General features: G+C 44.5%; 1 protein-coding gene across 2 annotated transcripts in view; it reads right to left on the reverse strand.

Annotated features, from left to right (window-relative positions):
* The window catches only part of GRIA1 (glutamate ionotropic receptor AMPA type subunit 1), a 354780-nt gene that overhangs the window by 154387 nt on the left and 173233 nt on the right, over window positions 1–27160 (reverse strand). For both annotated transcript variants that reach the window (XM_088838546.1, XM_055430430.2), the window contains exons 3-4: window positions 3636–3875; window positions 378–562 (exon numbers count right to left, since the gene is read on the reverse strand). In XM_088838546.1, coding sequence (XP_088694672.1) covers window positions 378–562; window positions 3636–3875 — 425 coding nt within the window. The remainder of the gene's footprint in view (window positions 1–377; window positions 563–3635; window positions 3876–27160) is intronic.

Genomic DNA, 27160 nt, shown 5'->3' on the forward strand with positions numbered 1-27160 from the left:
GGATGAGAAACCAAATGCTGGATCGGTGGGTGACAGAATGCAGAGCCAAACCCAGGAATCTGGCTCTAAGGATGTGATAACACTTCACAAACTCTAAAGTGCAATGCATTTTTCTTTTTAATAAGAAAAGGAAGCACTTAAGGTAAGTTTTTGGTTAACTGATCTGAGAACCATGAGAAGCCCTAGGTGATGGCTCCTACTCTGTACTATTTCATAATGTTACAGAGTTAAATTTTATCAGTTACAGGATGTGAGACACAGCCTGTGGTTTCACCTAGTCAAGAACTCTCTCTGTAACTCCGAGGGCCAGAGGTCATCTGGTCCTCTGGAACCATCCCCCACACCCACCCTGAGGGCACCGTCGCTGCACTCACTACCTGGCCCAGGATAGCATTGAGGCGTTCCGATTCACAGTCCACCACCACCAGCCGCTCCTTTTTCTTCTCCAGGTCCTGGAAGAGCATCCGGTAACCCTCCTCCGTGGTTGTCAAAATGTTGACGGCTGTCACCTGCCAGTTCTTCTCAGCAGCTGTGTCCAGGACTTTCTGCAGGACGGACAGACCTGGAGGTGGGGAGCAGGACAGAGAGGTGGCAGTCAGAATCCACAGGAATTACCCACACCGTCCCCACTCCTCCTCTAAACTCAGCTCCAGCTTGCTCTAATGCCAGTTTGAGCTGGGGTGGGCAGGCTCTGTGTTTGTTTTGTGTTTCTGTTTGCAGAATGTAGGAGGCAGTAGAGTTAGTGATTAGAAGTCTAATCTGAAGCTCCAATTCTAATGCTACAATATACTTGGTTAAATGATCTTGTATGGATTAATTCACTTTGTGAAACTTTAGTGTCTTCAGTGGTAAAATGGTAATATTAATAACGCCCACCTCACAGTGTCATCATGAGGATTGAATGAGAATGTCTCAAACGTGGCAGAGGTTTTATAAATCTTGATTACTATTTGGCCTTTAGTAACTGCTTATTAAATGTGTTGATCTGATATCTAAACAGCACCTGATAACTGTCAACCACATTTACTAATGTATATCTCAAGTCCTAGCACTTTGCCTCTCACACAGTAGGTATTCGATCACCATGTACTGAATTAAGCTAACCTCTTCTGATTTACAGCTAAATGATAGAGGAATCCATGATGTTTTGTTTCATCTTTCGGACATAGATGGGTATTAGTTTCCTACTGCGGCTGTGACAAATTATTGCAAATTTAGTGGCTTCAAATAAAACGTTTATCATCTTAAACTGCCAGAGGTCAGATGTTTGAAATGAATCTCACTGGGATAAGTTCAAGTTATTGAAAGGGTTTTGTTATTTTCTGGAGGTTCTAGGAGGGAAAATTTTTATTGCTTTTTCTGCTTCTAGAGGATACCTGCTTTCCTTGGTTTATAGCCTTTCCATCTTCAAACCCAGTAGTGACTGGTTGAGTCTCTCATGTCATACTCTGATACTGACACTTCTGCCTCCAACTTACATGCTTAAGGACCCTTGTGATTACACTGAGCTCACCCAAATAATCCAGGAAAATCTGTCTGTTTTAAGGTCAATTGATTAACAACATGAATTCCATCTGTAACCTTTATGCCTTTTGCATTTAATATAACATATTCAGGGGTTCCAGGAATTAGAGCATGGGTGTCTTTGTGGGGGAAGAAAGGGGAGGTCATAATTCTGCCTGCAACAAATCGTTATTTTACCCATGCATTGTTAATCTGTCTTGTGCACATATATCATTTCTGTCTGCATATAACATTGCTTGCTCATCTCTCTGAGAGCGACCAGTATGGTGCCCAGCATAAAGAATCATCTGTAGATTGATTCTGTTGTTTCTTTTTTGCTTGCTTTATTTAAGTACAAGGTTGGTGTTCTCAAGCCTCACATTTACTGAAAGTTTATGTGTCTGCCTTTGCTGCATTAGCTTTCTTGTCTTCAATTCACTTAATTCTGTAAGGTAGGTACCATTGTTATCCATGTTTCACAAATGTGGAAATGGAGGTCAGAGAGACTTGGTCATTGGCCCAAGGTCACACAGCTAGCAAATGGCAGAACTCTGAGCTCAGAGTTGTGAAGTAGGTGGAGCCCCTTTAAGAGTATGGGTGCTTTTTGTTGATTAACCTCAGAGATGATTCTCTAATGAAAATGACATTTTTCTGGCTTTGCCACTTCTAGGCCTCAAGCCTCATTATGCTACAAAAGTGAAGTCGCTCAGTTGTGTTGGACTCTTTGCAATCCCATGGACTGTAGCCTACCAGACTCCTCCCTCCATGGAATTTTCCAGGCAAGAGTACTGGAGTAGGTTGCCATTTCCTTCTCCAGGGGATCTTCCCAACCTAGGGATTGAGCCTGTGTCTCCCACATTGCAGGCAGACACTTTACCATCTGAGCCACCAGGGAAGCCCTATTTATGCTGCAAAGTTGTCCTGAAATAGCCATTCTGCAGTTCATCCTTATAATGCCTGCTTGTTTGAGAAGGGAAATCATCAAAATAAGTAAAGAGAAGGGAAAGTCAAAGCAAATAGGGTGCTTCTGGCCTCCCCTGCCAGCTAATTCTCCTTGAATAACGCCTGCCTAACTCTTCCTGAAAAAACATTTCGCTAGCCACTCTTCTATTGAAATATCTTCTAAGCCTCTCTAAAGGCAAGCTCCTATAAAACCTCTCTTTCTAAACAGGGCAGAATTCCTGTGCCTCAGTTTCCAGACCTTGTTCGATCCACTTATTTATTCACACCGATAACGGTTAAGTTCTTTTTGGACCATTGAGTATAACAGGGGATGGTAGGATAGTATAATACAACCATCGCAGCAGTTAGAGAAAAGAAGAGCGTTTCCACTTAGAAGGTCAGGAAATAGAGAAAGTGGTGTTCTCGGTTGCAAAAGAAAGGAATAATTTGCACAGGTAGATTGGAAAAGGGACGTGCTCCCCAGAAACTAGAATCCTCTGATTCAAGATGTAGAGAACAAAAGACAAATACTGGACATATTTAGAAAATGGAATGGAAAATTTGAAATTTAGGTGGAGGCAGGATTATTAAGGCCTGCGAGGGTTGATGGTGATACTGATAGAGGTTAACATGTATGAAAAACTCTGTGCATTGATTGTGTTGCTGGTTCAAGCCTCATTTAGTTATCGTGTCATTCAGTCCTCACAATTTTATGAGATAGAGACTGGCTTTATCTTCACCATAGAGATGAAAAAATGAAGGAATAGAGAATTTTATTCCCATTACAGAAGTGATCAAACTGAGGCAGAGAGAGCTTGCCTAAAGTCAGACAGCTGGAGAGGAAGGAACATAGAATTCAGATCCAGGTCTGACTCCATATGTTCCTCAAAGCCATGCTATGAGCCCTGAGCCTTGAACCCTGGACCAGTCAGCTAAGGTCCTTAGACATTGAGCTTGGGTTCAGGAACAGTGGAAGCTTTGAGAGCTGTGGAGTGGCACGGTGCATTAAAAGGTTATTCTCTCCAAGGATGTGTTTCCACACAGTGAGTTACAGATTAGCTACTGAAAAATCAGTCCACAGACATGAAGCATTTCTGGATCATTCCTCCCTGCTTAGGCCCCATTCTTCTTCCTGCTGGTAATTTTCTCTCCATCCCTTCAACGTCTCCCTCCCCTAGCCCCTGGCTTACCCCGGTCAGCATCATAAATGTAGACAAATTTTTGCCACTTGTAATGGTCGATGATACTGATGAGGGCATCCTGCAGCTCGGGGCGCAGCTGGAGGACAAACTGGTTGGATGTGTCAACGGGAAAGCTTGGTGTAATGAAGCAGACGTGGAGGGCCCCGCAGAAGGAGGTCAGCATGTTGACAGTCCTCCGTTCATAAAACCCAAAGATGGCATAGACTCCTTTAGAGAACTGGGAACAGACTGGAAAAGGAGAAGAGAGAAATTAATGAATAGAGGAAGATGCTGCAAACATGCTGTCAGTGGCTCTGAAACTATTTCATCCACTAGCCTATCCATCCAACTCATCATCCTTCTGTTATCTAGCTAGCCTTCTACCCACTCAGGCAATCTGTCCCTCCATCCTTTCAACCCGCCAACCTCCCTCACTGTCCATCTAGTTTACCCATCTGTGCATCCATTCACTCATTCATCTGTCCGACCCACCCATCCATCTGTTGAACCAGTCTTTTATTAGGTGCCATTTCCATGCCAAGAGTTGTCATGGTTATTCATTATAAATGTATACAATGCAGTTTTGTATGTTCTTTCATGTTATCTGTACAACAACCTTATTAAGGTAGGAAAAGGATGACTAGGTAAGTTTATAAAGGGAGAAACCAAGGCTTAGAAAGGTAATGAACATGTCCAAGGTATCACAGGTAGACCGTATCTGAGTTAGGCAGGTATCTTGAACCCAATCTAACGATCTTTCTGTGACACTGCCCATCACTTCAAGGCAAAGCATAATAAGATGCCGCAGGAATAAAGTCTGTCAGCTTGCTCTTGATGCACGTTTAAGAAAACAAGCGTTGATTTTCCCAGTCTACCTTTAGCTTTCAGTGTACATTTCTCTGCTGATGTTCATCGTGTGTTTGTGCATCCTCCTAGCTGATTTTTCAGGCCCCCTGGTGTATCAGCCACAGTAATAGCTTAGCTGTGTGAATATCCCCACAGGAGTCATTTTGTAAGATCCCAGTTAAGTTACCAATACTGGTGGGTGTTCAGTTAGACTGCTAGTTAGACTATAACGGTAAAAAAGACCAAAGTTACGGGAGCAAGTTCAGTTTGTTCAGCAATGAAACTTCATTTTAATATGTGATACAGGGTTGCTAGACTTTGCCCCAGTCAACTGACCAACTGTAATGCCAGCCCCAGTGCCCCCAAATTACTGTCCTAATATGGGTGGTGAGGCAGACAAGTCATTCTCATCACAGTGACGGTATTTTAGGGTGCTTTGCCATATATGTTAGGCTGTTCATTTCTCATCACAACCCTGTGACTTTGGTATTATCAGTTTTATTTTAAGATGAAAAAGCTGATGTTCTTAGATGCTCTGCTCTCTTGACCATATCACCTGCTTTCATGACCCCACACTGCCTTTGTAGATGGGCTCTCAAAGTGTGCTCCATGAGCATCACCCAAATGTGTTCCATGAAACATTAGTACCACAAAGTGCTCCTTAAAAAAGAAAAGACTTCTTTGCGCAAACACATTTTGTAAATAGTGTAAACCCTGTCCTCCTTTTGCAGTTTCATACTACATACTAGCCACATAAAAGATTGAGAGGAATCCTGTTCCAAAAAATCCAGATTTTTGTCACATTCAAACACTCCCAGGGCCCTTTGTTGGTGAATACATTTTAACACGTAATTGATACACTGGGTCAGGCTGAACTGAAGAATGCCATTAGCTGCTAGGACCTAGTTGCCTACCAAGTCTCGGTTCTCAGTCACTTCCTAGATCTTCCCTTCATGCCCCTGCAAGATCTTCTCTTAAAGGTTGTAATGGAGCCATACAAGTCATCTGTTTAACTTCCAGTGTAACCCAGCATATTGTCTAAGGAAACCTGGCAGGTGCCCTTTGTGTGTGTGTATGTTTTTTAATTTAATTTTTATTTTGTATTGGACTGTAGTTGATTTACAATGTGCTGTTAGTTTCAGGTGTACCACAAAGTGATTGATTCCTTTTTAGACTCTCCACCTGCAGCACCCTTCCCTTCCCTCTTTGCAATGCTCACTGCTTTTCAACAGTTCTGTCTCAGCTCACATCTCTCCTGCCTGGACTGGCCTTCCTTCACCTCTTCTTGATGGTTGCTCCGTCCTCCCCTCTGCTGCTGCTGCTGCTGCTGCTGCTAAGTCACTTCAGTCGTGTCCGACTCTGTGTGACCCCATAGATGGAAGCCCACCAGGCTCCCCTGTCCCTGGGATTCTCTAGGCAAGAACACTGGAGTGGGTTGCCATTTCCTTCTCCAATGTGTGAAACTGAAAAGTGAAAGTGAAGTCGCTAAGTGGTGTCCGAACCCTAGAGACCCCATGGACTGCAGCCCATGCTCCTCCATCCATAGGATTTTCTAGGCAAGAACACTGGAGTGGCGTGCCATTGCCTCCTCCGGTCCCTCTATAAATCTCCATCACATCTCCCATCGTATCTTTCATACTTGAATGATTATTATTTGAAATAGTTTTCTTTTTCTTTTCCTTTTTGCTTGTATGTATCTATGACTGCTCAGGTCAATGTTAATTCCTGAAAAACAGGGATCTCATTTATGCCCCAAAGCCAGCATAACACCCAGGACATGGGAGATGGGTCCTGATGAGAGGGTCACATGGCCTGCAGTAAGTGATGAGGAGGAGCTGGTGGGCCGCCCTGGACTTCTTCCTCCTCCTCTGTTCGGGGTTGATGTCTCCAGTATTAGCTAGTTATCCTCTACTGCTCACACAATTTTCTCTTTAGCCCTAATGAGGCCACTCCATCTGTTTGCAGCTGACAATAGGCACTGTCTTTAAATGTCTGTTGTAATTGTCAGAATCACGACTTCCATAAATATGGATTTCTCCAGCAGGAAGCATACATTGTATATTATTCTCCTCATGTTAAATATAGATTTGTCAAAAAGCACAATCCATCTTACTGGGTGAAGTGTATATGAGGAGCACATAAACCCCATTAAAATATTATAATATGCTCTCTGCAGTATTTTTAGGATCTCTTCTTTCCTTGCTGAAATGAAATATTATCCAGTGGGATATAAATCTCATGTTCCAGTCCATTCCATGACATTACCTACTTGATTTTCTCCTTTCCTTGGGCCTCTAGGGACCTTGTGGCCACTGTTTCTTGCTGGAACTTTAGAAGCAGAAGAGGAAAGGATGAGATGGGATGGAAGAAATGGGTGCAGGTAAGCATGATAGAATCTTTATACTCACAGAGGCCAGGATATTTTCCCTTCTCAAGTTATCTTCCTGTTTTTACCTTTTGCAAGTCTATTTTCCCCCCTTGAACTGAATATATTATCCTCTAAGGTTAAGAGGGTACATTTGCCCACTTCTCCCTAAAAGAACATGGCTTGGAGGTAGCCTTCTGGATATACCTCAGTGGACCCTGGCCCCAGACTTGTTCAGTGTCTGATCTTCAGTCTGGCTCCTTATTTCAACTAAGCCTGAGCAGCAACAGAGAAAGGGACAGCGAGAGACGGAGACTCTGTAGGCCCAGGGCCTGTGGGATACCGCATAATTGGTTAAATGTTCAGAAATATAATTAGTTGTAGTGCATTTCCTTAAATCTGACACAGTAAATATTCAGTTAAAAAAGATAACTTGGTCTTGTAGAAAAAGTACTAAACTTGATGCCAGAAACCTACAGGATTTTCTTTTTGGTTTTTATCACAGGACAGGACTATGTGACCTTGGACCAACCCCAGGCTCTCTCTGGGTCTCAGTCTCCCATCTGTAAATTGGTGGCTTCAGACTTCATAATAATGTTCCTTCAGGCTCCTACAGTCTATGTTCTAGTCAAATTAGTTGAAAATATTAACTGAGCATACTTTGTTTATTTGCTAGTCAAACTTTTAGCAAACTCCAGTGCAGTTTTTCAAACCTAGAAATCAGATAAAGGTTCTGAGTTCTTAAATCTGATTGTAATAGAATCCTGGCACTAAATCCAGATGCATTCAGAGTCTTGAGTTGTATTTAAGATACAGCTTTTAATGTGATTGGTGAGTTAGTTAGCTAGGAGAAAGAAATAGCAAATCATTCCAGTATTCTTGCTTGGAGAATATCATGGACAGAAGAGCCTGGTGGACTACAGTCCATGGGGTCACAAAGAATCAGACATGACTGAACGACTAACACTTTTCACTTTCAGAGAGTAGATGAGTGAAGGCCAGTCTGAAAGCAGGCTAGAGGTGGACCCTGTGTCATTAGATACAGTGAGCCCGAGGAGAAATGGGAACATTGGAAAGCAGCCTGGGGACCCTGCAGTATACTAGTCAGTCAGATTCTCAGGCTGATGGAGAATCCGAGTAGGCGGGACTATGTGTGTATTCTCCATTTAAGACAGCAATGGTGAATATGGTGCCTCTGATAGTAAGAATTAAGAGCTGATGTTTGAGCACTTATGAAGTACCAGACTCATGCCAAAGACATTCCCTGGCAATGACTTCTTCCATCTTGTGAGTTAGGTTACAAATTGGGAAGGGTAAGTCCAAGACCAGCATAAGATAAACCTGAGATCTGAACTCTACCAGTCAGACCACAAGGCTTGAACTCTTGACTTCTGTGATATGACACCCCTTCCATCCCTCCTATAATACTGGAAGGAGACAGTCATGGCATAGACGACAGCTTCAGTTTCTACAAAATCCTCTCCTGTAGCACATTGCCTTCCTCTGATGCCAGATCAGATTAGGATCTATTGATATTAAAATGAAACTGGGTGGTGCTCAATTCATCCCCCCCGGTCCCTGGGGATCATGCAGAGCATATATACACACATCTGTTCTTCTGTTGGTCCTTACGCCCATCCATCCACTTCTCAACATTTCACATCTACCACTCGTGAGACTCTATGTTAGGCGGTGGACATGTAGTGGTGAAATCAGCAAGGTCCAACCTCAAGGACCATTGCCTGGAAAATGGGAAGGACCGGGATTGAACTAGTCAGTTACAATTCATGTAAGTGCTGTGGAAGGGATGAGGTCAGGGTTCGGGCAGGGGCACCCAACCTCAGCCTTTGGGAACCTCAGAGAAGGCTTCCGAGAAGAAGTGCCAGCAGCTTTGACCCTGAAAGATAATCGGAGATCAGCCAGAAGAAGGGGTGTGTGTGGGGGGCAAGGGTAGAGTGCAGTTGCTTGTGCGTAAAAAGTATTCCAGGTGGAAGGAAGAACAGCAACAAAGACCTGGCAGGGAGAAAAGTCATCGCACATTCAGGGAACCCCGCCAGAGTGTCAGATTCCGAGGTCCCTGCCTCCAAGAGATTCTGCAGCAGTATGCGGCCAACAATCAGAGCGAGTGAAAACGAGGCCAGGAATTCCCTCTTGGGGAGGTAGGAGGGCAGGCCCCGGCAAGGGCAGGAAAACCCCCGCTCTGCAAGGCGCAGGTTGTCCAATTCCATCCTCACTCAGCTCAAACCTCTTTGATAATCACTTCTGGTTAAGGCACCGTCCACTTAGTATCAATAAATCTCCTAGCCCTGGGCGCTCTTCCTGACAGCTCTCTCCCAGGGAGGGATCTCCTGGTATTAGCAACTCCTTTTTTATTGTCACTTCATTTAAGGCCTCTCACACAGACATTTCTCCTTGGCTCCTGGCTGCAGTCCCTGGAAATGTGGCAGCCTCATTGTAAATGGTGGTTAATGAGGTGACAGGGTGGCTCCATTCAGGTGGAGGGAGATGGAAATTGTGTGTGTGTGTGTGTATGGAGGGACTTCTAGACACTCATCGTGCTCCTTGAATAATCCTATCCTTACGGGTAGAAATGACATTCTTGATCTGACTCTAGCCTTGTGACATCAAAGGTGCTTTATTTCTTTCAGACAATGAGAGTGCCCCTTCATCCCCTTACACTCTCTCACATCCAAGATCTTATGATCATATGTAGTGAGTTACCATAATAGATATAAAGTGTCCTCATCTCCTTTAAACAGCAATTATTTAGGATTCTGAGACATGTCTAGGGCTTCTCTGACATTTACTGGATAAAACCTTATTGTTCATTTATTAAGTCAACACATATTTATTGAGTACCAGGAAACTGGGAAGCAGTGATGACACAAGACAGGCAAGGTGTCTTCTGCCTTCTCAGAGCTTAGACAGGAGATCAGTATTCAGTAAGTTTTAAATTAAGGGAAAGAAAGGATATTTTGAGAAAGTAATAAGTATTAAACATAGAACAAATGATTGTAGTTATCATGATAGCCAGTGTTTCAGTTCAGTTCAGTTCCGTTCAGTCGCTCAGTCGTGTCCGACTCTCCGCGACCCCATGAATCACAGCACGCCAGGCCTCCCTGTCCATCACCAACTCCCGGAGTTCACTCAAATTCATGTCCACAGAGTCGGTGATGCCATCCAGCCATCTCATTCTCGGTCGTCCCCTTCTCATCCCGCCCCCAACCTTTCCCGGCATCAGAGTCTTTTCCAGTGAGTCAACTCATCGCATGAGGTGGCCAAAGTATTGCAGTTTCAGCTTTAGCATCAGTCCTTCCAAGGAACACCCAGGATTGATCTCCCTTAGAATGGACTGGTTGGATCTCCCTGCAGTACAAGGGACTCTCAAGAGTCTTCTCCAACACCACAGTTCAAAAGCATCAATTCTTCGGCGATCAGCTTTCTTCACAGTCCAACTTTCACATCCATACTTCAGGGGGTCATGGTGCTAAGTGCCTGTGCCAATATCCAGGAAGAGGGACCAGTTTATCCAAAGGCAATGAGGTGAGAGAGAGGAAGGGGCCTTAGAGAAAGTCCAGAAAAGCCAATACAATTGAGACAGGGATGTGCCAGAGTTGGAGGTGATGGTGGGGAACCAGACTGCCAAGGGCCTTGCCAGAACTAGCAGTGTTAAGCCCCCGAGTCATGTATCCATGTTACATATACTTTGACTTTGGGTTCCTTTCAGCTTCCTAGAGCCTCTCTTCACCTTGGCCCTGGAGCCCAGTTGGGACGAGGCAACAGAGGGAGATGCAGAAAAGGAGGCCTCCTCCCCTGCTCAGACTTGCGTATTTATTATGAAACATGAGTATAAATTACCAGGTACTGAAAGTCAATGAGATGTGACATGGTATATGAGGCTAAGAATTGGTTACAGGCTGGGCTCACTGGTCCTGGAATTAAATTCACCTTGTGGGCTGACATATGAAACCAGGGGCAGGGGAAGGACAAATAGACGGAGAGATCTGTGGGAATGCTTTTCAGGTGCCTGACCTGGTTCTGGAAAAGTAAACACAGAAAAACAAATCTGGGACTATGAAGAAGCCCCTTTCCCTCTCTGAGCTGCATTTTCCCCATCTGGACAATGGAGTTTCTACTAAATCAGTGTTGTATGTGTGTGTGTGTGTGTGTGTATGTATGTGTGGAGTACCTCTAATAAAACATTTGTGCTCTCTGAAGATGTGTAGTTCTACAGACAGGGATTTTCTCTTTCTTCTTTCCATCTTTCTTCTATCTAACTACTCGTCCACCCTTCCAACAAATGTTTACTGTGTACACGGTGTATATCAGACAGTGGGGGGTGCCAGGGGAATACAACACTGAGAACTTCCGTCATGGAGCTTAGGATCTAGAGAGGGAAGAGAGATGAGGTACATGTCAGTAAGATCATTAGGATCCGATAAGTGTTAGGAAGGCAATAATATGAGATGATGGGAGTGTGACTGAGGGGGCTACTTACATACAAGGGTGAAGGAGACCCTCTCTGTGGCAGTAAGCTTTGAGCTGAGAAAATGAATCATATGGAGGAGCTGGCCAGGCAGAGGGCCTGGGAAACAGTTCAGGTGGAAGGAACAGGAAATACAAAGGCTCGTAATAAAGTTCAGGAAAATATGGGTGAAATTGAGAAATAAAAAGAAGGCCGAGGTAGATGCAGTGCAGGCCAAAGGAGAAAAGCAGTAGAAATGGAGGTGAAGGGAGTAAACTTGATGCTCCCCTAAGGCGCACAGCACTTCATGTGTGGCTCGGGTACCTGCTGAGTTCTGGAACATCACCTTGTTCAGAGATAGTCTAGGTCTGATTTTAACTGAGCCCTCAGCTCTAACATCCTATAGATAAAGGCAATGGAGAGGAGACACAGTGGAGGGAAGGCTGGTTCTGATCCAGTGCAAAATGGGAAAAGGAAATATGACTTAAGTGTAATGGGGCTACAAACATGGACCAATGAGTTCATGGTATAGACACTGCCCCCCTTGGATGTTTCTAGGCTTGGTGTAGGTTCTGGGCCTTTGCTCATGTTCTTGTTCCAGCCTGTACAGACTTCCTGACTTCTACCGTTTCCCTCTACACATTCTTTCCAGTCTTTAAAGGTTCTGCTTAAATGCCACCTCTTCCATGAAGCTCTCACACTTCCCTTTTCCTAACTGTAGTCTATAAAGTCTCCATCCCTCTCTTGAATGTCCACAGAAGTGTATGCTTCGTATCAATTTTTATGCAGCCCTCATGCTTTATTAGTTTGAGTTCTTTGATTGCAAGGACAGAAATGAATGCATACTAACTGAAGACAAAAGAAGAAAGGAGGGGGGACGGCCAGGTCAAAAACTGAACTTTAGACAGGTGGAAATTGCAGGAGATTGGGGAATCTGGGTGTGAGAATTTCATACATGGTGTCTTCAGAATATCACGATTGCTTCAGCCATTTGTGATCCCTGCTCCACACAGCTCCAGATGGGCCTTTTTCAGAGTAGGAGTCATCCCTTGGTCAAGGGAAGGCAGAGAAACTAGTAAATTATCTTCCTGAGATTAGGTAACCGTCTTACTAAGAAGGTATCAGCCAAAGGAAAATGAATGTGTGTGGACAGAGAGAAGATGGATGTCAGGCATATCAAACCAACTGATGTCTACTGCATTTCTATTTGCTAGTATTTTATAATACAAGTCAAAGTCTAAGACCGTATTAGGAGCTCCATAAATGTCACAATCAGCTAAACACCACGTCTATCTATTTCAATCATTATTGCCTCTCTCCTATGGGTTAGATGCTATACAACAGACTGGTGAATAAGATAGATGATGCCTCTGCTTTCATAAAGCTAATTTTATTCTTTACAATCCTTAGAGGGCATCACACAATGACTACACAGTATTTCTGGTAAATGAGAGAATGAAGACTGATTGAATGAATGAATGCATATCATTCACTTATACTGTTTTGATACTATCTTTGACAATTGACCTAATCTTGCTTCCATGGCATTTCTTACATTGGGTAGACTTATTATTTTTCTTTGTATTATCAAATGACTTTTTGTGTATGTATATCTTTCACCCACAATTGAGTGGGTGTAAGTAAGCTCTCTTGAAGGTAGAAGCCTTTCAACTCTATGATTTTTCTTGGCATATTCAGTGTGATGTGTCCTGTATACAGCTGGATAGGGAATAACCATAAATGCTTGGTGATATTGCTTTGTTTCACAGTCTTCTAAATTAAGGTGACCATCTAGCAACCATGAACTTGGGGAATATCCATTATGCCCTCACCCTTGGTCCAAATTCCCCCTGCTTCAGCCCACTGAACTGTCACTCCCTGCCATCTCAGGCCAGTAGAGAGTGAGAGATGTTCTCCTAGGCTGGTGTCTGAAACCCAGCCACTCTTAATATATCCCACCTGTAACAGTCTCCTATCCAGTGCTCCCTAGGCAAGATTTCCATCCCATCACATGACTCAACCCTTAGGTTTTCTAAAGGATTCAAAATGGGGGCGTTTTCACCCTTGCATAGCAAACCAGGTAACCGTTTAGTATTATGGGCTGAAGATCTTTCCGAGATAGTTCATATAATCACACACACACACACACACACACACACACACATATGTGCTGTCCTCCTTGCCTCTAACTTAACCCAAGAACTGTTGTAGGATGATAGATTGTTAGAGCTAAAAGGTACTTGGTCTTGAGGGCCTTTTAACCTAGAGAAAAGTCTCCTAAAAGACGTCTGCCTGCCTGACTCCACTTTGAAGTCTGTAGAATTTAAATGTGCTTGGAATATGCAAAACCTGATGTCAAGGTCACCACTAGCCACAGGTAGAACCTCCTGAAAATGGTGGCATACTGGAGACTTCTCACTACTTATCTGTTCTGGGTGGCTGTCCCTCCTTGGGGAAAAATACTGTTCATCTTATTTATTATTATAGTTCTGTCCCCTATTGAGGGTTTACTATGCACCAAATCCTGGTCTAAGCACTATCATTTACTTCCCACAACAACCTTGTAATTTTTTTTTTGTCCTATTTCATGCATGAAGAAGCTGAAGCTCAAGGAGGTTAATTAATCTCTCACAAGTCATTCATGTGATAAGTGACAGAGTTGAGATATGAATCCAGGTCGGTTCCCCTCCCCTGTGCCTTGAACCATATTAACTCTGGTCCCCAGAAAGTCTGTCATCACAAACCAGAGCTCTTATTTCCCTGATAATAGTGCCAGGCAACCCTGAATGCTTACTGTTCGCCAGGGACTCTGCTACTTGCTTTCTACGAATTACTCATTTACTGCCGTTTCGCTAGTGTAGAGGGATTCAGTTCTTTTTGCTATTTTATGGAGATAAAAAAAACTGGGCTAATTTACTTGCCCAGGGTCACATAGCCACCAAGTAGAAGATTCAGCCTCTAAACACAGGAATTCTAGCTTCAGAGCCATTGCTCTGCTCCGCTATGCCGGGTGACAGCAACTTTTTCTGCAAAGGAACAGAGTATCTTAGACGTGGTGGGCCCTACAGTCTCTGCTGCAACTCTTCTATGACGCTTTGGTAGCACGAAAACAACCAAGGACAATAGATACATAAAATGAGTGTGAAACTTTATTTACCATGTAAACCTTTATTTACAAAAGCAGATATTGTGCTAGATTTGGTCTGTGGCCAGCTCCTACTCTGTGGCTTCTGCTACTGGACAGCAAGAAGGCTGAAATGTTGACATTTTGAGAGAGGTAGTAATAGTTCACAGTGCATTATGTGAGTTTTAAATCTCTCACATCCACTACCTCTTGAGACTACCCAGTGGGGCAGGTAGGGCAGGATTGATGACCCTCGAGCCCACATACAGATGGGGAACCAGGGACACAGGTGTGAACCCATGTCTTCCTTTCCACATCTTGTGGTTCTTCTGCAGTGGCTCTGGCAAGAGAGACCTGGGCCTCAAGAGGCCAGGGGCTTTCAGAGGCTTCCTTGAAAGGGGATGCACATCACTGTGGCTGTACCCTTCAAGGCCAAGGCTCAGGCACACAGAGGGGATTAGGCTGGAGCACTTGGTCCAGGACTGGGGGAGGGGCTGGATAAGGGTGGAACTTGGATTTGAGGATGAGGTCAGGGCTCATTCGTGGGTCGAGTTCTGGGGCCAAGGTCAAGGCTGCAGACCAGCACTAGGGCCTGTGCTCACTCAGCCTCATTTGTGGGTAGGAGGTAGGGTTAACTCAAAAGTCCAGGTCGAGATTACATCTATCCAGCTCTGCTGCTATGCAGCCTTGGGGAACTGGCCCAGAATCCCACTAGAGCAGAAGGAGTGACAGTGAGGCAGTAACCAAAGGAGGGGGTTCCCAGAGAGAGCAGCCTCACGGCGTCCTCCGCCTCTGGCCCAGTCACCACCCTGTGCCACCGCCCCTGCATCGCAAAGCATCACTGGTTCATGAATGAACAGTCCCTGCAAGGAACACCAGGTAAATCATTCCGGAAATGAAGCCAGACTCACCCTCTGACGATCTTGGTTCTGTTCCCTGGGTGAGTGGGAAAAATATTTTCTCATTTGCTGTTCTTCTTCTATGAAAATCATGCATATAAATAGGCTTTCCTAAGCCAAGTGGCAAGCCTGCAATGCACTGCACACCATAAACTTGACTGGCACCTGTCCATCAAGGCAAACCTTCCTGAAAATCTGCAGATGACTGCCTGAGGGTGCCCTGTATTAGTGAAATTCATTTTTCTAGTGAGGGTATATCTAGTGAGGGAGGGGAAGGACAAAAATGAAGGAGGAATAAGGCTATAGAAACAAGAGGTTCCAGCTCTCAAAACTATATGACACCACCAGGAACCAAATTCTACCTTGCCTGATACTGAATTCACTCCTGACTCTGCCCCTGGCTGAATTCTTGAGCTGAACCCTAAGCAAAGGGAGAGGCGGATACAGAAGAAAAGCTCAACATTTTTTTTTTCCCCCTTTCCTGCTTGTCTAATCCAGGTCTCAGAAAAGCATACCGAGAATAGTGAATTTTAAACAAAGCCTCAACCAGTAGAGTCCAACAAGGACGTGAAAGTCAATCAAGAATTTACCAATAAAAGCACTTTGAATTTTAAGCTCCCTGCCTACCTCTCCTTGGGCTTCCCAGGTGACTCAGTGGTAAAGAATCTGCCTGCAATGCAGGAGATGCAGATTCTATCCCTGAATAGAGAAGTTCCCCAAGAGAAGGAAATGGCAACCCACTCCTGTATTCTTGCCTGGGAAAGCCCATGGACAGAGGAGCCTGATGAGCTCCAGTCCATGGGGTTGCAAAGAGTCAGACACAACTTAGCAGTTGAACAACTATCCCTCCTGCCACATCTCCTACCCAGGCCATGCCCCTTGTCTGTCCACACACTGGTCTTTCTTTTACCTTTCAGGACAGTCCAAACATTTTTTGCCCTGGGGCTTTTGCATATGCAATTCTCCCCGAGAGCGTTCTTCCAAAACCCTCTTACAGTGGCTGAGTCTGTAGTCCTTAGGTGTCCGCTTTAGTGTTCTTTCTTCAGAGAGGCTTTCTCTGTGTTTTTGCCCTTTTATTCTCTATACCAGTGCTGTGTTTATTTCCATCATAGCTTATCTCTGTCTTTAATTATCCTCTTTAACTTTTTGTTTATTGGCGGCATTTCATTTCTCCCAACACAGCAGAGATCATGATTATTTCATCTCCTGCTTTAGTCCTGGCGTCTAGCAAGGTACTTGGCACCAGGGACACACCAAGACATTTGCTGAATGGAATGGATGAGTGAATGACCAAACAAACTGCCCATTCTCTATATTACCTTTAGCAAGTTATTCCCCGTCTCTGGAATTCAGGTCCTCATTTGCTTAAAAAATAAAAAGTGAGATTCATTTAGCTATAACGCTCTTCCACCTCTAAAACTACACATTTTCTTGTTTGTCATTTTCCAGATGGGAATGTTGAGGCATGAAAGCATGCTGTGCCCAGGGTTGAGAACTCAGGTCGCCTAGACAATTTCCAGCTGACACTCTTTAGCAAAAGCCCACCTCCTCCTCTGCAGAGATGCCTCCCCTCCAAAACCAACTCCCTGGTATTTAGTTCCCTTTGTTCCAAAATTTGAGTCACTTTTCAAGATTTCTCAAAACATGAAATAGTTTTGATGTTTCATCCATGAAATAAGATGAAATAGCTCCTGCTAAGAAACAGTCCAGACTCCTTGATTTCTAAAAGAAATTCTGAGAATAATAGCAGTTCTTACTGACTAGGGGTGTTCTCTTTGTATGCCTCCCCTGAATTAAGATCCAGGAGTGTGTGTGGGAGGGGAGAGGCTGAGATTCAAACTCATTCTGGGGAAAATAGTAAGTGAGGAAGGAGAGAGTGAAAGGCACAGGTACAATGCAGAACTGCTGAGAGCATTTGGAGAAAACATACTCATGAAGCTACTGTACTAGATTTTTTTTTTTTTTGCTTGGGTGTAATGCACCCACTGGGCTCCATGTGGGAGAGCCTCAGTTGCCCTGATCCTCCCCCAGCCTCATTTCTTAACAGCCCACTGAATGCTGGAGACCACAGCCACACAGCTAGGTTTTCATACCTCTGTAAACATTCCTTGCAAACGCTCCTCAGCACCTGAAAAACTCCTACACTTCCTTCAGGACCCCAGTTAGATATTGACTCCAGTAGGAAGTCTTCCAACCCTTCCAGAAAAAGTGAGTTCCTCCTCTGAGCTTCTTCTGTGCTTTCTTCCTTAGTACTTATCTTGATATTCTATAATTTCATGTCTGTCTCTTCATCAGCCTGTGAACTTCTACAGGGTGGGGCTGGGTCTAATTTGTTTTTAACGTGTCAGGGCCTAGCCCTGGTCTTGATAGAATAGATGCTCAGTAGCTGTTGAATATATTTGGGTTTTCTCACCTGTGAAGTGAAGGCAATAAAACCTGCCTTACTGGTTGTAAGATTATCCAAGTCCTTAAATTCACTATAAAGGGTAGGATACACATTGATGTAGTTACATTGTCTTATTCAAATTACATAACTTTAATATAGCCTGGAGAGGAGATTATTATTCTGTTTATCCAGATGAGATTGCAAGGGTTCAGAGTCTTGCTTTAAGTGGCACAGTCAATAAATATTAAACTAGGAGAAGAAAATGACAAAGAAAGGAGAAGGCAATGGCAACTCACTCCAGTATTCTTGCCTAGAGAATCCCTTGGACAGAGGAGCCTGGTGGGCCGCTGTCCATGGGGTTGCACAGAGTCGGACATGACTGAGCGACTCAGCATGCCTGCATGCATTGGAGAAGGAAGTGGCAACCCAGTCCAGTATTCTTGCCTGGAGAATCCCAGGGACAGAGGAGCCTGGTGGGCTGTCGTCTATGGGGTCGCACAGAGTCGGACACGACTGAAGCGACTTAGCAGCAGGATAAGAAAACCAATTTACTTGACTTCTGGGTCCCCCCATCCCCCCAGATTGGATCATAAATACCTTTCAAAAATTAGCTGTAAGTTTGGTCACGCTGATTGATTGACAAGAGAAAACATGGATAAACGTCCTTCTAAAGATGCCACGAACGTATCTACTACACCCCCAGCCCCCGGCGGCCTGGTGCTGGGTCAGTGTTCACCACTCACAGAGTCAGTTCTCATACCAGTGGGTTCCACCTCCACAGACCAACCAACCATGGGTTGAAAGTACTCGCAAAAGAGAATTGGGAAGGCTCCAAAAAGCCAAAGTTGAATCTTCTGTGTGCCGACAACTGTTTCACAGAGTTTACTTGCATCAGGTGTTATAAGTAATCTATGGATGCTTTAAAGTATATGGGAGGATGCACTGAGGTACGTGCAGATACTGTGCCATTTTTACGTAAGGACTTGTGCATCCATGGATCCTGGTATCCGTGAGGAGGGTCTTGGAACCACTCGCGCGCAGATACTGAGGGACAGCTGTATTTACTGCTTTCTCCTGCATCGCTGCCTCCATCTGGCTCTCTTTCTCTTTGCTCGCCCTCCTCCATTCTTCACAGAGCAGCCAGATTTGAAAATGGAGATGGGTCCTGACATAGTGCCCGTGAGCTTTGAGAGGGTCCTCGGCATGTGATCAGTAATTTTTGAATATTTATTTATTTGACTGCACCGGGTCTTAGTTGTGGCCTGCGGGATCTCGTTCCCCGAACAGAGATCAAGCCTGGGCCCCCTGCGCTGAGACAGTGGAATCTTGGCCACTGGACCGCCAGGGAAATCCCTGTGAGTAATGTCTGCATTGCCGTGCATGGCCTGTCGGGGTCTACCTTTCGTCTGAACCCTGGAGATGTGAACAGTTTCATTCATCCGCTCCCTTTCTCTTATCCACTGTTCCACCTTCTTCAGCATAATAAGGCTTCCTGCCAGGCTGTCCCGTCTGCCTAGAGCTCTTCTCTCCCACTTTTGTCTGGCTGGCTTCTTTGCCTCTTTCTGTGACCACCCTAAGTGGGTCATCCACTGTGCTCTGTCACCTCGTTCAGTTTGCTTCCCTCACAGCACTTTACTCAAGCTGTAATTGCAGCAGAAATTCTTTCATCTGATGCAATGAGGGGCTGCTGTTAGATTATTTGGAAAAGGTGGTTAAAACGGAGAAGTACAAAAAATGATTCATCACGAGAATTTTCTTCTAACTTAAAACACTTAAGTGCACACACATTGATCAAACTTTTGATGTAGTGGGAACTTGAAGACATAACATAAATGTAAGCACAGAATTTTTTTGTGTTCCCCCGCCTCAAGTCTTTTATAATTTCCTTGCCTGTACCTAGCATTATAATGTTTCTAGTGATTCATCTTTGAGCCTTTCAAAAGCATATAACTGACTTTCCAGAGAAGTAAAGCAACTTTCTTTTTGCACTATTTTACATAACTTCTAGTTACATGGCAAAAATATAAGTAAAACACAGAGTATAAATAGGTTTGGAAACAAATGCAATGGATTTCTAGTCTGTCTCCAACAAAGCTAATGTGAACAGAAATATAGGGGCTGATCAGGGAAGGGGCTACTGTCCAGAAGGTGTGGGGTTTACAGAGATCATGGAGAATACAGATCAATCCCGAGACATGGTTGAATAGAAGTTGGTCACGACAGACTTCACTGCATCTGATGGCTTGTTGGCTTGTTGATTATCTGTCCCCCTTTAGGGTGTACATTTGTGAGGGCAGGGCCTCTTTCCCTTTTTCTCAGCCTGTATACACAGCATATAGCATAGTCCTTGGCATTAAGCAGTACAGTCCATGCCAAGTAAGTGAATAACCCAGTGGGTGGACTATTTCCCTTCTTAAGTGAAGAGTTTTGTTTCCTCAGCTGTGAGAGGATAGGCGTGTACTGTACAAGCATGGTCATTTTCAGCTCCACATTCTGTTTCCACTAACTACATCCAGTAATCATTTCTGTGTTTCAGATTCTGTTTTTCTCCATATTTTCTGCACACACTTCAGGGCATCATGCTAGTGACCTTCTTTGTACCCACATGCCTACTCACCACTACAGCCATGCCAGCACCTACTCTCCCACCTGGTTTTTGTTGGTTTAGGATAACCCACTCCCCCTGCTCCTCCCCTCAAAGCAGGTAAGGAGGTAGCAAGACCAGTTTGGGCCATGGTGCCATAGCTGCTGGCTTTGTTTCTTGACATGATAGGCAAGCCTGGGGCAGCTTTGAGTCTGGGTAGGATGGACCTCTTTCACCCTGAAGATTTGGGTGGAAAGCTTGGACCTGTCTTATTTGAGAAATTAGGCAAAACTTCTCCCCTCACCCCTTTATTGCCTTGTTGTTTGTTGTTTAGTTGCTAAGTTGTATCTGACTCCTTGCGACGCCATGGACTGTGGCCCACTGGACTTCTCTGTCAGTGGGATTCTCCAGGCAAGAATACTGGAGTGGGTTGCCATTTCTTTTTCCAGGGGATCTTTCTGATTCAGGGATCAAACCCATGTCTCCTGTGTCTCCTGCATTGGCAGGTGGATACTTTACCACTGAGCCACCTGGGAAGCCCCTTCATTGCCTTAGGTTAGTCTTTTCTTGTCTCCAGAGGGCTAGCATCCACAGAGCCAAGGTTAGGGGAGAGCCTCAGGAAAGAAGCTTTCAGGGATCCTTCAGTGCACAGAAGTCCACCGTGTGGTTTGGTGCAACAACCACAGAGTAAGAAGCACTGGATTTCTTGTCTTTCTTTCAACTTTTCCTTTGCATCTCTCCCTCTCTTATTAAGGAAAGATAGGAGCTGCTTGAGGATTTGGCGATTCTGGTTACCAGCCTAATAACTGTCAACAAACGATGATGGTGATGATGGTGGAGATTTCTGATATTACTGATAGCTGCTGCATATATTGAGCCCTTTAATGCTAGGAACTAACTACACATTTTAAAGAAATAAGCAGTTTAAAATCTGTGTGACAGTCCTAGAAAGTATGCAGTATTATTATTATTTTATAAATGGACTGAGGCTCAGGGAGGTAGAAGTCAGAGAACTGATAAAGGCAGATCTAGCATTCAAACCTTCCTATGTCTGATCCTACCAGGTGCATTTTCACTATTAAGCTAAAGTACCTTGCAGTATATCTAACCATAATATTCACTGAATAATGAACATCATAATAAATAACGTCATAAGCACATTATATGTGATTCAATACAATATTGTTATATCATGTTATCACATATGATGCAATGCATTGTATGCATTGTATCAGATTGTATGTATTGTATCATATGTGATACAACAATACAATCAAGGGGCCTACCTTTAAGAGGGATGTTCTTTTTTTTGAATTTATTTTTAATTGCAGGATAATTGCTTTATAATGTTGTGTTGGTTTCTGCAGTACAACAGCTTGAATCAGCTATAAGCACACATGTATCCCCTCCCTTCTGAACCTCCCTCCCATCCCACTGCATCCCACCCCTCTCGATCATCACAGACCACCGAGCTGAGCTCCCTGTGTTATTCAGCGGCTTTGCGCTATCTGTTTTATGCACGATAGTGTTGTTGTTTTGCATGTATGTCAGCGGTGCTCTCTCAGTTCATCTGGCACCTTCTTTCCCTTGCTGTGTCCACAAGTCTGCTCTTACATCTGCATCTTAAGAGGAACGTTCTAATGTGAAGAGGAAGACAGACCCATGATCCGTGAATAAAAACTGGACATGAGAGAATGAAATAAATTCTAAAGCAGAAATATAGCATGTTCTGTATACTCAGAGGAAAGGGTGAATGCTTCTCTAGAAGGAGCCTGGGGCAGACACAGGATCCTACTTAGCCTTCTTGCCTGTGGAGCCCAGGCGCTGCTTTGAAATCCTCTGCAGCCTGGTCACCGCCACCAAACAGCTGGAGCTGCCATGTGAGATGAAAAGCCTTTATATCCTTGATCTCAGGGGAGCAGAAGGCAAGCGTTAAGGTCTTCTCATTTTTATCACTTCTCTATGATGTTGGTCATCACAAACGTTTCCTACCTCCCTTCTCACTTCTTTAATTCTAAAGCCGTTTAAAGTGTTTTTGGTCTTCTTGCCTCCCTTCCTGTCAGCTGGTCTCCAGACTGTGAGGCCCCAAGTCAGTACGTGGTATGTGGGCGGCATCCAAGGATGCTTGTGGGAGTCACCGGTGTGTGTCCAAATGGACCTCCAGGGGGCTGCCCCTTCCACCTTTACCCAAAGTCAGGAGACAGGGCGAGGGGGATGAAGGGAGAGAAGGCAAGGCATCTTTGACCTTACCAAAGCCCGGGTCTGCAGAGCAAAGGCACAGAGGTCACGGGAAGTCATACTGGGCTCACTGACCCATGAGTCCCCACACTTAGGGTCTAGCGCACAGACCCACCCTGCCTTCCTCTCTACGGAAACTTGACAGATGTCTTCCTGTCTGGCCTGTGTGGTGCTCCTTGGTAAAACAGAAGATTCGGTTCTAGGTCCCTGCGGTTCCAATGTCCTCTGTTGATTCTCAGTAGATGGTGATGAACAGGAGACAGAGCGAACTTGGCTATGAACAAGACAGGACTTTACTCGAGAAGCTGACTGTAATGATGGCTCTTGTGCCTTCACTGCTGGATCTGAAAGTCCCTCAGAGAGCGTACCCTCCAGTATAGAACCTTACTGCATTAAGAAGTGAGAAAACTAGACCCAGTAATTTAGTCCATTGTAGGGACAAGAACACCAGAACACAAATCAAAAAGGCAAAACTGCGATTCAGGAGTAGACAAAGGTGCTGGCTGTGCAAGGGTCTGGGGAGAGGGAAGAGGCACACAGGATGAAGACAAGTGCCGAGGAATATACAGCTGCATTTAGTTACTTCTGGAAGTTGTCTGAATATCCAGCAGTGGCTGAATAGTCATGTGTTATCCAGATGAGCTAGATAATGTTCAGTGCATCAGTAATCATACCACAGTGAAAGCTATCATTTATTATTTGCTAGACACTTACATTCAGAGAAGGCAATGGCACCCCACTCCAGTACTCTTGCCTGGAAAATCTCATGGATGGAGGAGCCTGGTAGGCTGCAGTCCATGGGGTTGCTAAGAGTCCACACGACTGAGCGGCTTCACTTTCACTTTTCCCTTTCATGCATCGGAGAAGGAAATGGCAACCCACTCCAGTGTTCTGGAGAATCCCAGGGATGGCGGAGCCTGGTGGGCTGCTGTCTATGGGGTCGCACAAAGTCGGACACGACTAAAGTGACTTAGCAGCAGCAGACACTTACATTACTAAACATTTGCTGTAGTTAATTTCTTTATTCCCCACAATGATCCCATGAAAAAGATACTAGTATCTCCTGTTACAGATGATGATACCAAGATTTAAGGTCACACAGACACGGCAGATCCAGAAGTCAAAATCAGATCATTCTGAACTTCGACTCCGATGTTTGTAGCCATTCTGCCTTCAGAAAAGCAAACATAGACAAACTGACTTTTTCTTTATACTGACATCCCTGAGATGAAGGGAATTTCATCTCGGCCCTTTCCCACTCATCTCAGTTCTTCAAGATTCCACTCAAACACCACCGTTTCAGTGTGAACCTCGTCAGAATCCACCCTTCCCTCTCTGAGCTCCCAGAACTCTCAACTTGTGCTTTCATTAGAGCTCGTAGCACTTTCTGCCTTGTGTGGAGTTAACTGTGGAGTGGATCCTCCCTCCACTCTACGCCCAAAGCAAGTTGTTTAGCCTTTCATATGGCACTTAGCGTCTGGCGTTAATGCCAGCCAAGCCTGGATTTGTCTCCTGTCTCACACAAGGAGCACAGGGGCTCTGTCTTAGGAATGGTTCTGTGTGCTTGGCACTTAATAAGGCTTTGGGAGCAGATGCTTTCTAAGTGAGGCTGGTCCATGCAGCTGGCTCCTTCATTCTGTCTAATCTATGAGCTGTGACTCCCCCTCCGCTGACACCCACACATTCTGGTGTACTTTTCCATGCACCCTCGGTCAGGGTCACTGAACCATGTCGGGCAGAGGTCGGGGACTCCTTTATGGAGTATCAGATTACTCAGAAGGTGGGTAGTTGCACTTTCCTCCTGCTACTTTTTTCTCCCTCTGATTTCCTCTCTTCCAATGGACGCCTGTCCACTCTTATATCATCAGAATTCACTTTAGGGAAAGTACAGCTTGTCCTGTTCTCTCACTCTGGAGTTAGTGACTTCCTTCTTCCTGAGGAAGAAAAGCTCTGATCCCTATGAAAAAAATCATTTTTAGAAATCATTTTTCAAAGGCAAATGGCCTCCAGGACCACCTGGGACACTTGTTCATACCCTTATGTTCAGTCCTGGCTGGATATCTAGGTGGCAAGAGCACAAGGTTTGCCATGGAGAGGTTGGACTCACTTCCCCACTCTAATTATTAACTCTGAAGCCTTTGCTTCCTCATCTGTGTTACAGAAATAATGATGCTGCCCACCCATGGGGCTGCTCTGAGAGTTGAATGCATTGAACATGTATTGCTTGCGCAGATCCTGTCCGCCACTGTGCCTCTTGCTATTGTCACGTCTTGGTTGTTGTTGCTTTGTAAACGGCAGCATCTGGTAGCTGAGAGAGGTAAGAGCAAGAAGCAGTTGAAAATGTGACCTCTGCAGTTAGTAGGAGATGCAAAATCGCATGTAGCTTCTAGTTGGGAGCCTAAGAATAGCTTTAAGTTTCTGCTTAAAATAACCTGCATGCTTCTGGGCTTTCAGACTCAAAGATGCTTTAAGGAGCACCTATATCTGTTGTGCCACTTTACAGAAAACAAAAGCTCAGAGAAGGGATGTTTCTAGGGTTGTGCATGCGTGCTCAGTCATGTCCAACTCTTTGTGACCCCATGAACTGTAGACCACCAGGCTCTTCTGTCCATGGGAGTCTCCAGGCAAGAATACTGGAGTGGGCTGCTATTTCCTCCTCCAGTTTCTAGGGGCAATCAGTCAAAAATCAGCCATGCTAGGGCTCAAACTCAGATTTTCTGGTGCCAGTCCAGTATATTTCGCACTGAGTATCCCTTGAGCTGGTGCACTTTTCTTAGTGTATCCCTTCAGCTTTACCACCAGTTCTTATGGTAACCTGGACACCATCTGAAGATGCTGCCTTGGACAGTATTGAGAAGATGATGGTAACACATCTTACTGCACAGACATTCCTGAGATGAGTCTATTTCTTTATGCTGGGATTGTCCCTTAGTGTCACTCCTACATGGGCTAATTCTGCTGAAACTAATGTGCCAATGCCTATATTAGTTTTGAGGGTTAAGGGTCTAGTCCTTTCATTCAAATGCTGTGGCTGAATTCACATGCTGATGAGAACTGTGTTGGCATTCTGGGCATGAGCTTCAACAGTACAAAACATGAAGAAAATGGACTACATTTGTCATTCTGTACTTTAGAGAGCAGAGTCAAGGCCTAGCATAGATAGTAGAGATGAGATGAAGTAAAGCCTCGAGTAGAAACTACCCAAGGTGTAACTCTGAGGAAGAGACCCCAGGCCTGACCCATCAGGTAGCCATTACTCATGGGACTCTTCTGGACAATCACTCTGCCCTAAATACATGCCTAAATATATATATCTTGCACTTTACCACCCTCAGACTTCTCTTCATGCTGCTCCTTCTGCTTTCTTCTATTACTTAAAAATATACAGAATTTGTTGTAAATAATACAGGGAAGTCAACCTGGTGCTCTGTGACAACCTAGAGGGGTGGGATGGGGTGGGACAGGGGAGGGAGGTTCAAGAAGGAGGGGACTTATGTATACCGAGGGCTGATTCATGTTGATGTGTGGCAGAAAGCAACACAATATTGTAAAGCAATTATCCTCCAATTAAAAATAAATAAATTCAAAAAAAGTATATAGGAATTTCCCTGGTAGTCCAGTGGTTAAGACTTCACCTTCCAATGCAAGGGATGCAGGTTCAATCCCTGGTTGGGGAGCTAAAATCCCACATATCTTGTGGCCAAAACACAAAACAGAGGCAATGTTGTAACAATTTGAATAAATACTTTAAAAATGGCCCACATCAAAAAAGCCTTTCCAAACAGAAAAATATATAGAACTTTGTATCATTTAAATCATATTTACATCCACCATTTTACTGAATCGTCATGACAATCCAGTGAGGCTAGTACTTAGCACTGCTATTTCACAGGTAAGAAATTGGGAGACCAGAGGCATGAAAAGACTTGCCCACGGCCACAGAACTCATCCCTGAAGTCAGATCTTCTGCATTCTGCAGTTTCCAGAGTCAGTGGTTTTCCATGTGTCACGATGAGTAGAGCCACCAGATTGACAACGGGAGCTTGTCCACCAGATTGCCTATGTTTGAATCCTGACACATACCCCGTTCTTTGTGGCCTGTTACTTAAGCAGTGTATGCCTCAGTTTCTTCATGTGCAGAACGGGAATAATAATCACAGTCTCAATATCAAAAGACTGAGAGGAATAAAGGGTTATTGTGGGCAAAGTACTCAGAACCGTGGCTAACACAGAAGACCTGCTCAGGAAATGTTGCTATAGAAACTAAGTTGTGTCCTGTTTGAATTCCCTCCCTGACAAGGCTCATCTGAAATGCCGTGAAGTGTGAGTCTGACTTTTTGTAAATAGATGCAATTTCTGCCTCTTTTAGACCCTGTAATCATTTGTACTTTGCTCATAGCACACGGTATGTTCTGCTGTGCACCAGCGGTAACTGTAAACTTGTTTTTCTCTCCCACTCGCCCCTTGCCTGTGAGGCAAGGTTCAGAGAGGGAGATCTGATGGAAGCATATCCCCTGTGATGCCTAGCATGATGCCTCATGCCAGAGAGGAAGAAAGCTGGCAAATTCTGGTTACACCAATTTCAGTTGAACCCAGAATTCCAGGACCCTTGAAGGTCTAGAATGTT

The sequence above is a fragment of the Moschus berezovskii genome, chromosome 8, assembly GCF_049115385.1.
Source record: "Moschus berezovskii isolate FMDL1 chromosome 8, NW_MosBer_1.0, whole genome shotgun sequence".
Lineage (NCBI taxonomy): Eukaryota > Metazoa > Chordata > Mammalia > Artiodactyla > Moschidae > Moschus > Moschus berezovskii.